This window comes from Catharus ustulatus, chromosome 22 (assembly GCF_009819885.2).
Source record: "Catharus ustulatus isolate bCatUst1 chromosome 22, bCatUst1.pri.v2, whole genome shotgun sequence".
Lineage (NCBI taxonomy): Eukaryota > Metazoa > Chordata > Aves > Passeriformes > Turdidae > Catharus > Catharus ustulatus.
In genome coordinates this window covers 2,592,155-2,602,249 of record NC_046242.1, presented here as the reverse complement: position 1 = coordinate 2,602,249, position 10,095 = coordinate 2,592,155, and the positions used below count along the sequence as shown (strand labels likewise).

The 10,095-nt window shown below is 49.3% G+C and overlaps 1 protein-coding gene across 1 annotated transcript in view; it reads left to right on the top strand.

Annotated features, from left to right (window-relative positions):
• Nucleotides 1–2,331: 2,331 nt before the first annotated feature.
• MED13 (mediator complex subunit 13) overlaps nucleotides 2,332–10,095 on the top strand; it is a 54,868-nt gene continuing 47,104 nt past the window's right edge. Inside the window, exons 1-2 of the mRNA XM_033078135.2 lie at nucleotides 2,332–3,822; nucleotides 6,130–6,364. Coding sequence (XP_032934026.1) covers nucleotides 3,757–3,822; nucleotides 6,130–6,364 — 301 coding nt within the window. The 5' untranslated portion in view covers nucleotides 2,332–3,756. The remainder of the gene's footprint in view (nucleotides 3,823–6,129; nucleotides 6,365–10,095) is intronic.

Sequence of the window (10,095 nt, the reverse complement as noted above, 5' to 3'; positions counted from 1 at the left end):
CACCCAGGAATGCTCCTGGCAGCCCGGGGCTGCAGGCAGCGCAGGGAAAACCATCTGTTTGCCTTGCAAAGGGGTTTGCTTCCCCCCGGAGCCCTCCCCCCGCAGCCCGGCTCCGGCCCCAGCTGCCGTGTTTCGATGAGCACTGAGGGAATGAATCTCCTGCGTTTAAAAATACTCTGCTTCTATTTAGATGAAAAGAAGAATCTTGCTTGCCTACACTGGCATACAAAAATAGGCTCAGTGTGAGTAAATCTTCAAAGTTTCTCTTGGTGAATATATCTAGCCTCACTTCTTTTTTTTAAACTTATCATATAAGTTTATTTATAGAGTGTCCTTCTTTCCTCCTACTCTATCAAGACATTTGCAGAAGGTTGTTGCTCGTCTTGTTCAGGAGTCCTGAAATAATTTGCAGGGCCTTTGAAACATCATCGTGTTGCATAGTTGTGATCAACGTGCTGCTGTTGCACAAACATATCATATTTTAATGTGAATGTCAGCTTAGCTGAGACATTCAGGGCTTTCTTTCACTTGAGGTGCTTTACACTGGTTTGTGTTTTCACTTGAACATTGCAGTAAAAATTCTGCATGTAGTAATTTAAAATTTTCCATTCTACATGCAAGGCATTGCCTAGAAAATTAATGTGTAATATGAGAGGATTAGTAAGATGCATACACTTTCCAAACATCTCTTAAAAATAGCTTTCACTGTCACTGTAGCATCTTAATTCTGAATAATCTCACAGTCCTTCTGCAAATCTGTGCATGTAGTAACAGAGAAGCCACCTACTTCATCCTCTTGAACTGCACAATATGGATCTGGGCATGGAAAAAACTGGGTTTTGGAGTAGGGCTCTACTTTGGCAGAGAGGCTCTGTGGGACTAGTGAGAGCATTAACACCTGCATTAAATATTAAAGTCAGCTTTCACAATACTTGCCTATCTGTTCAGAAAGGCTCCAAGATCCTGAGTTTGGAATTTGCTCCATGGTGCAAAGTGCCTGCACAAATCTCGGGAATCCTCTGCCAAGAGGTGGAAGCTGTGGAAGGGGAGCCAAGGCAGTGTTCCCTGTGCTGGGGGACACTCTGTGCCCGCACTTTGGCCCCAGGCTGACCGGAGGTGCCCTGGGCTGGGCACAGAATCCCAAATATCCACAGGGACCACCGAGCCCAGCCCTTATGGCCCGTGCAGGGATCAGCCCTGGGAACGGACAGAGCCCCAGCAGGGCTCAGGGAAGGGTGATCCCGAGTGTAAATATCTAAATGGGGGTGCCAAAGGATGCACCAGGCTCTGCTCCAGGCTGCCAACCACCAGGACATGGCACAGCAGGCACGGGAACTTCCACCTGAACTTGTCCTGGCAGCACTGGAGCACGTTACCCAGAGAGCTTGGGGAGCCTCCCTCGCGGCAGTACCCCAGACACGACCCTGCGCTCCGGGCTGCCCCTGCCCATCTGCCGCACCGCTCTCCTTCTCCTCTGCCCCATCGCACCATCCCGGGAGCCGCGGGCCCGGCCGGGAGCGGGACTCGAACCCATGGTCCGGCCGGGAGCGGGACTCGAACCCGCGGCCCCGCCGCTTCTCCGCCGCCGTGCGCGGCCGCTAGATGGCGCCCCCCCAACGAGCAAGGGGGGCTCCGCAGCGCCCCGGACGCCCCTGGCGGCCGCGCGCGCCGCCGCACCCGCCTTCCCCCAGCGGCGCCGGCGGCCATGGCGGTGCGCGCCCACGTGACGGCGCGGCGGCCAATGGGAGCGCGGCAGGGGGGCCCCGACCGCCGTCCCTGTGGCCGCCATTAAAGAAAAAGGGTCTCGGAATTACCCGGGAGCCGGATCCGCTCCCGCTCCGGCCATGGGGGACCCGCGCTGAGGCTCCCGCCGCCACAGGATGCCGCGGCCGGGCAGCCGCCGACAGAGGCACCGCTGAGGGGAGGCGACGCGCCGGCGGGGGCTTCGCGGCACCGACTCCGCCAGCGGCAGCAGCAGCAGCGGCCGTCGCGTCCCTGTGTGTCGGCGGCGCCGGGAATTGCGGGGCTCCGACCCCTTCGGGCTGAGCAGAGCCCGGGGCTCGGCCGCCGCCTCCCCGCCCTGCCCAGGAGCCTCGGGGAGCCGGCCCTCCGCCCCCCGCCCCCGCGGGGACCCGCACCTGAGGAGAGCGAGCGGTCTCGGGGCTCCCCCGCCCCCCCAGGACACACCGCTCCGGCCGAAGACGATCGTTTTTTATATTCCACCCCCCCACCCCCCGCGCTTTTTTTTTTTTTTTTTTCCTTCCCCTGTTGTTGTTTTTTGTTGTATTTTTTTTCCTTTTTTTTTTTTTTGTTTTTTTTTTTTATCGTTTATTTTTAAAGGACCGGCCTCGCAGCTGAGCTGGTCCCTCCCCGCCTCGCCGCCCCCCCGTGCCCGGGGTCTGGCGGGGGTCGCTGCCCCCTCCCCGCGGTGACTCGGCGGGGTCCCGGCTCCCCTGGAGAGACTTTGCGGGGTGCCCCCGCGGACAGCTGGGGGCAAGCAGGCTCCCCGAAGACACTCTGCGATTTACCGCCTCCTCCTCCCCCGAAAAGGCTGGGGATCGGCCTCCCGGAGACTCCTCCATCCTTCCCCGAAGAGACTTCGAGGGTCACCCGCAATTTCCTCCTTCCACCCCTCTCCCCCTCCCTCCTTTCCCCACGGAAGGAATTTTTACCCAGCGGAGGATATTTTGGTTTCGCCCTCGCTGCGAAGAGTATTTCGTTTTGGGGAGGGGGGGTTTCCACACGGGAATTTAATCCCCCGCTGGGCTGCTAAGGAGACTTTTTGCGGCCTTTCTCTCTCAAGGAATACCTTCCCCCCTCCCCTGCCCCCGCAGATGTTTTTTTGGGGTACACCCCAGGAAATTTTTCTTGCTCTGGCTTTACGAATTCTTCAGACTGGCCTTGCTTCTTCTGGCCCCTGAAGTTTGTTTTTATGATTTTAAATTTTAATTTATTTGGAATATTTTTGGAGCAGGGGAGAAGAATCTGACCCCCCCACACCCTGTTGCCCTCGGACTCCGAAGAGACGAGCCTGGATTTTTCTCTCTCCCACGGCCAATCCTTCCCAGTCATTCCACAATTTGCCCCTTTCTCATCTGATGACTAAAGGAACAGGAGGAAGAGGAGGGGGGGTTCTGGATTGATTGCCCCCGCTGGATTATTTATTTTTTCCTGCTTCTCTTGCTTGGCATCTGAGAAGAGAGGAAGGAGGGATGTCAACTGATTTTTACCCCTAGCCCCCTGGATTAATTACCCCATTTTTATTCTCTTGTTGGATCAATTACCCCTTCACCTTACCTCCTCTCCCTCCCCTCCTTATGCGAACCAGAAGACAAGAGGAACAGGGAGGATTTTGATCTTAATCTCCCGTCGTTGGATTACTTACCACCTCCCTCTTTCTGTTCTCCCCTTCCACGGCGGCTTTACACCCCCGATTGAGCTCCAGAAGACGAGAAAACGTTCTGAGTTCCTCTTTACATTTTTTAAAATTTTTTTTTTTTTAAATATATTTCCCCCCCCCTCTCCCACACCTCTCTGTCTCTCCTCGCGGGTTATTCCCCCTGCCACTATTTGGTGTGCGTGTGTCTGTAAATCCCTTATTTAATTGTATTATTATTTGTGCGTGTGCAGAGCCCCCCTCCCCCTTTCCCTCTCGCTGTCTGTCTCTCCCTCTCTCCCTCTCTCTCTCTCTCTGTCTGTCTCTTTCTTTCTTGTCGGAGGCTGTGGGATAATGGCGTGTGGGTTGTGGCTGTGAGGATGAGTTCCTGCTTCGTGCCGAACGGGGCCAGCCTGGAGGATTGCCATTCCAACCTCTTCTGCCTGGTGAGTGTCGGCCCCCGGCGCACACACGCCCGGGGCCACCGAGGGAAGGGCTGGGAGCTCTGGGGGAGGGGGAAGGGGCAGTGGAAGCAAAGCAGCCATTTTTAGCAGAGCTTCTGCTGGATGAGCCCTCGGAGTAGGCCCTGCCTGGAGCAGCCAACTCTCCCATGCCCCTCTGGTTCCCCTCCATCGCTGTCTGTCTCGCCTCGCCCCTCCCTCCGCTTTCTTCCTGGATAGTAGCCTCGCTGCAACTCGCCTTTTCCTTCCCTCGCCGTACCTTCCAACTTTTCCTCCTTTCTCCCCCCATCCCTGCCTCTGAGCGTGGTGTTTCTGGCAGGGGAAGGGAGCTGCTGCTGCTCCCAGCCCCACATCTCGGGGAACTTTCTCTTTTCCTTCCCCACTCGTGACATGCCAGGCAGATCCGAGGCCAAACCTCCCTTCTTCCTCGCTTTCCCTGCTTGTTTTTATTCTGCTTTTGGTGATGCCCTCCCTGTCTTGTGTTTTGATGTGCACCATTTTGTAGTCTTTTTTTTTTTTTTTTTTTTTTTTTTTTTAAAACCCAAGTATCAAATCGTTCACATTGTTGAATTTTGGTAGCCCCGAAAGTAAATTCGATGTAACTGGACTGTGATGCAATTTTTTGGTGTCTGTGCTGAGCTGTTTCATCAGCTTTTAATGCAAATGAGCTAATCTTAGCTGCCTGCCTGATATTTATGATTCTGGAGATTGTTACAACAATCCTGTGCCAAGCTGTGGCACTCATAATTTTGGATGGAGGGGAATCTGGACAGCCCGGCTGTGTCTGCAGCCTGCATCAGGCCTGCAGCTCCAGATTAACAGTGCAATTTTAAATCTGAAAGTCTTTCTAAAGTAGCAACTGTTGCAGACAACCTTTCATCTAAATTGCTCTCCTGCTGAAGGTAGGGAGGCTGCCATGTTAGGTTTAAATGTTGCAGTAATCTTTTGTTGTCATATTGGGAAGACAAAAAATAGTAACTTCTTAGCAAATGCCAGCCTGCCTCGCTCTGCCTTCCTAAAGAGAACCCGGGGCAATGCCTCCCGTACCTGCCTTAAGGTGCCTGAGCTGAGTGAAAAAACCGAGTGTTAAACTTGGTGTTGTGATGTAGATAATCCAGGAATTGTCTGCTTTCCATTACACAGTGTAGTAGCTCTTACTTGTGTGAAGTCAAATGCGTTTTTGCCTAGGAAGGGGTTTAGTGGATCGTTATCAACGTGGTTGCAGGTCTAACATATAATTAAATGATAAAGGCAGGGTTTAAATTCTTGAAATGTGGTGTGAGGAATGAAAAGCATGATAGCTCTTTGTAAAAACAGTGAACATGAGAGGCTTCCTGGGGGAGAGACAGAGAATTTTTTACAATGGAGAAACTTGTGACATTTTCCCAAGTGGTAGATGGCTGGAAGAATGTGTGATTTACTGTATCACCTATTTCCATGGAGTAATCTTGGATGGAAAAGGCAGTGTATGCATAAGTAAGCAAAAAGAAAGATGTTCTTTGCTAAGGCAAGTGTTTGGGAGATTGGACAGTTGCAGTCTGTGAATAATAACATTACTCACTTGTCTTTCACTCTTACTTCAAATCAAATCTGATTTTTCTCTGTGTAACCCTAAAGCTGCAGTGAAAACGAGCAGCTCTTGCTTTACTGCAGCTATTTAATGAGCTATTAAACCAGGCTGCCTGATTGCTCCCAGTTTATCTCCTAAGGCACTCAAAAGTGGTTCCCACTTAATGCTGGGGGATCCATTCTCCCCTTCTCCCCATGCCTGATTGCTCCCAGTTTATCTCCTAAGGCGCTCAAACCTCAAAAGTGGTTCCCACTCAGTTCTGGGGGATCCATCCTCCCTTTTCTCCCTGTGCCTGATTGCTCCCAGTTTTTTCCTGAGGCGCTCAAACCTCCCCAATGTGGTTCCCACTCAATCTTGGGGGATCCATTCTCCCTTTCCTCCCTGTGCCTGATTGCTCCCAGTTTATCTCCTAAGGCACTCAAACCTCCCTGACGTGGTTCCCACTCAATTCTGGGGGATCCATTCTCCCTTTCCTCCCCGTGCCTGACTGCTCCCAGTTTTTTCCTGAGGCACTCAAACCTCCCCATCGTGGTTCCCACTCAATTCTGGGGGATCCATTCTCCCCTTCTCCCCGTGCCTGATTGCTCCCAGTTTTTTCCTGAGGTGCTCAAACCTCCCCATCGTGGTCCCCACTCAATTCTGGGGGATCCATCCTCCCTTTCCTCCCCGTGCCACCACCCTGCAGCAGTACCAACCCGAGTGTGCTTTTCTCTCTCCCCCAGGCTGATCTAACTGGGATTAAATGGAAGCGCTACGTGTGGCAGGGCCCAACGTCTGCCCCCATCCTGTTCCCGGTCACGGAGGAGGATCCCATCCTGAGCAGCTTCAGCCGCTGCCTCAAGGCCGACGTGCTCAGCGTGTGGCGCCGGGACCAGCGGCCCGGCCGCAGGGAGCTCTGGATATTCTGGTGGGGGGATGACCCCAACTTTGCTGACCTGATCCATCATGATCTCTCAGGTAGGAGTTTGGGCACGTCCTTTGGTCGTTGAAGGTGCTCAGGGTTGGTTTCTGACGCCTGTACCAGGTGGAGTGTTGTCTTGGAGAAAAGATAAATTTGTTGGTGTAACCCTCACTGAGTTATTACAGCAGTGAGCAGCCATCTGCTCTGGGTTCAGCTCAGCTCAGGCTGCTCCCTGCTCCTCAGGATTCTCAAAAAAACAAGGGTTTTGCTCCCCACTTGTTCTCCCAAAAAAACCCCAAAACACAAGCCTAGGAGTTTTGGCAGCTTCTTTATGAGAAAGCTGTGCTGAAAGCTGTGCCTGTGATTCACAAGTGATGTCTTAAACATGTTTTGATAAGATCCCTTTTGTTGGGCAATTAGAATTTTCAAATTCAAATAGTAAAGCTCATTTTATTATGTAATAAGAAGCCTAGAGATCTGGGCTGCTCTTGAACCATTTGGAGTTGTTTTGGTTGAAATTCACACCATCAATGAGCAGCCCTCAGAAGGAGGCACCTGGAACTAAGCAGTTGTTTCCATGCAAAAATCTGTAAACCTGCAGTTTTTATGATTCCTCTCTCCCCTTCTTCCTGGTGCTCTGAACCTGCCTTTTGAAAGACTGATAATATTTGTATTTCTCAATAATGTCGTACTTCAAATTTGGCACCTTGCTTTGGAAATGTTTGCTTGTTGAGCTCAATTCCCCACGTAGATGGTTTCCAGCTGCTTATCAGCAAGGTGACGAAGTTAGATATTGAAATTGGGTGAGTCTAAAGGTGAGACTAAACTAATTTGAGGGAGAAAAAACCCCCCCAACAAACACATCACTCTAATTTCCTTTCAAATAATGTACAGTATTCAGATTACTGAAGTGTAAAATGAGACCAAGGTTTGGTGACCTGGTAACCAGAAATTGTTAATGCTGCCTGTGTGTGTGTGGAGAAGCTGGAGAACAAACAGGAGTTTAAAGTGCCACTGAGGAAGTTGACTTGAAACAATTTAATAACGTGTGGAATTTTCATACAAAAATACTGTGATCTGAAAAACAATTGAAGCACTGAAATGATGTTTATTTCTTTGAATAGTTGACTTCAAAGATTGGGCTGTTGCTCCTATTCCTGTCTGTCCTGGAACTACAAACTTTGCATTTTAAATGGCACTTACACTGGAGTTTACTTGATATTTTAGTGCATTTAAGGCTTCCTTATTATGACCTATAAATAACCTGTTTTGACCTGCAGGGAACATCCTTTGTGTGGCTGAGATGTAACTCAGACCCAGTGCTGGGTGTTTGTGGCCTGGGCCTGCCCTGAGCCAAGACCAACACTTGTGTGAATTTTGTGTGCTCCTGGTTGTTGGATTGAATTGAGACAAACACATTTCGAATGGGAAATCCAATGAAATTTAAGCTGTTTGAAAAGTGCAATTTCGTGCTGCCTAACCACTAAAATTATTTGTTTGAGCAACTTTCTTTGCCTTCTGTTGAATCTGATTTCTCACAGAGGGACATTTGAAAACAGCAATGGTTTGTAGCTGGAGTTTTAGATCAGCACCTTGTTTGTGCTTGTCCAGAATTACCCTTTTGAACAGGTAGATAAGCAGGTATCATCCCAGGGACTTACCAACTCTTAACCTCTCTTAGGGTATAAGGGAGAGATAGGGGAGGATTAGAGTCTCCCAGGCATGTCTTTGGGTATTTTCTTTGTTCAGGTCACCTGTGGGTGCCTGTGCTTCCCCAGAGCTGTCCCACACGTGTTCTGTGTAATGCTGGCACTCCTGAGCTGTCACCTGTGTCTGTGTGGAGCTGTCTGACACCTTGGGCTCTGCAGATGTGGTTTTGTCCTCTTTGAAAGAAAAAAGACATAATCTGTGAGTGTGTGTGAGGCTCCTGTGCCCAGGAGTTGGTACAGAGGATGTGGCTGAGGGGTGCCCACACCTGCACTTTCTCTCTTTGCTGTCACACAAAATCTGAACGTGGATCTCATAGAAGAGAGAATTATGGCTGAACCCAAACAATGTTATCTGACCTTTGTCTTAGCCTAATGGATTTTTTCATCGGTGGACAATTTCTCCTGGTAATTCACACTGCCTTGTTCTCCCAATGACTGCTTGTTACATTTTCAATGGGGATGATAAATGACTCCTTAGCACAGGCTTGTTACCTGCAAAATTGATTGGAAATTGTTTTGCTGCTGGAGGTTGAGGTGCTGCCTCATTTAGAAGTTTGCTGCTGGATGGGTGTAGGAGAAGGAGAAATCTGGGAGCAGTTTGTCCCTTGGTGTCTCTGGACAGATCTGTCCTGGAGAAGTGGCCCTTGAGAGAACCCTGGTCAGAAATCTGCCAGAGCCACGTTAACAACTCTTGGTTCTGGCCCCCTTTGGTCTGAAACTCTGCCTGTTAAGGAGAGGTTGGTATTTTGACACTTTCTGACTTTTTTGGTGATGTGTATTTTCAGTGAACAATGGGTGTTCAGTGACTGGAATACATCTTGGTTATCAGCCCTGGGGGATTTGAAATCTGTCAGCCTTCCAGAAGCCTTTTGTCCCCTTCCCAAGATGCCTTCAGCAGGGGATGTACAGCCTTGTGAATGTACATCTATGCATATCAGATTGAAGAAATAAATGCTATCTCTGTGTTCAGCTGTACATTCTAGAAGTTCACTCTGTGCCCTGGAGTCACGTTTGAATCCTGCTCGTGGCTGTGTCGGAGTTCTCATTCCAAGCCTTGGATAAGTGTCTTGTTGATGGTCAGGGATTGTTCTTGCCTGGAGGCATGTCAAAAGGAGACTTGTTCAGAGATGCTGATTGATCAGGAATATTGACTTCACTCAATCATTTATTTTTTTCCCCTTCCCTAGGAACCTACTTACTGTACATACAGCCAAAAAAACAGAGGTCTATTTCTAACCCAACGTAGCTAGAGGCAGACTGAAGTTAGTGAAATGTTATTTTAGCCTCTAACAACCTCAAAGGTTATGTTTTTGTTCTGACAGTGAGGCTTGATTATAGTAATTCTTGCAACTCAAACCCTAAAGTAGGACATCTCTTCCAATTTCAGCAGGCAATGGTCTCTCACGGCTCTGAGCAGCAGTTATTTTATTAGAAAGGTTCTTTCTTATTTTCATGTGGCTACTTCTACACTTGGATTATTTTTCTTTAAATTGGCAGTAGATGATTTTAAACCTGAGAACAGTCAGGTATGAATTATGTACAAGACACAGTCCCAAGGAAATGGTTACAATTTGATTAATGCTGGGATAGGGGAATGCTGCTATATGGCTTTGACCTTCAAATTGCATCTTTTAAATGGTGAGCTGCAAGATGCATCTTTTTCATTCTGGTGTCTATTAAATTTGGTTAATTTACTTTAAAAATTAAAGAGTTGTCTGTCATATATCAAGATAATCAGTTTTTGTTTGCTGAACAATCTTGCTCATGGTGCTGTGAGGGGGAAATGTATAAAAATAAAGCAGGTTGGAGGAGAGCTTGGAAGAATCCTGATGTTTGTCTGTGTGGAAAAAACACAGCAAAGCCTCATATGTGTTGTGTAGTTGTTAATGCATGTGCATTATAGATCAAATCCCTGTCCCCAAAAAATCAGTGGGATTGTGCTGATGTCAGCACTGAGTGTCTCATTACTCCAGGACAATGGAAAGCAGAGGGTGAGCCAGTTATCATTCCAAGGGGCTGCAAACCCTGCCAGTTGCAAGGAGTTGGCAAAGGCAGCTTGGAAAAGAGTTCAGCCAGTG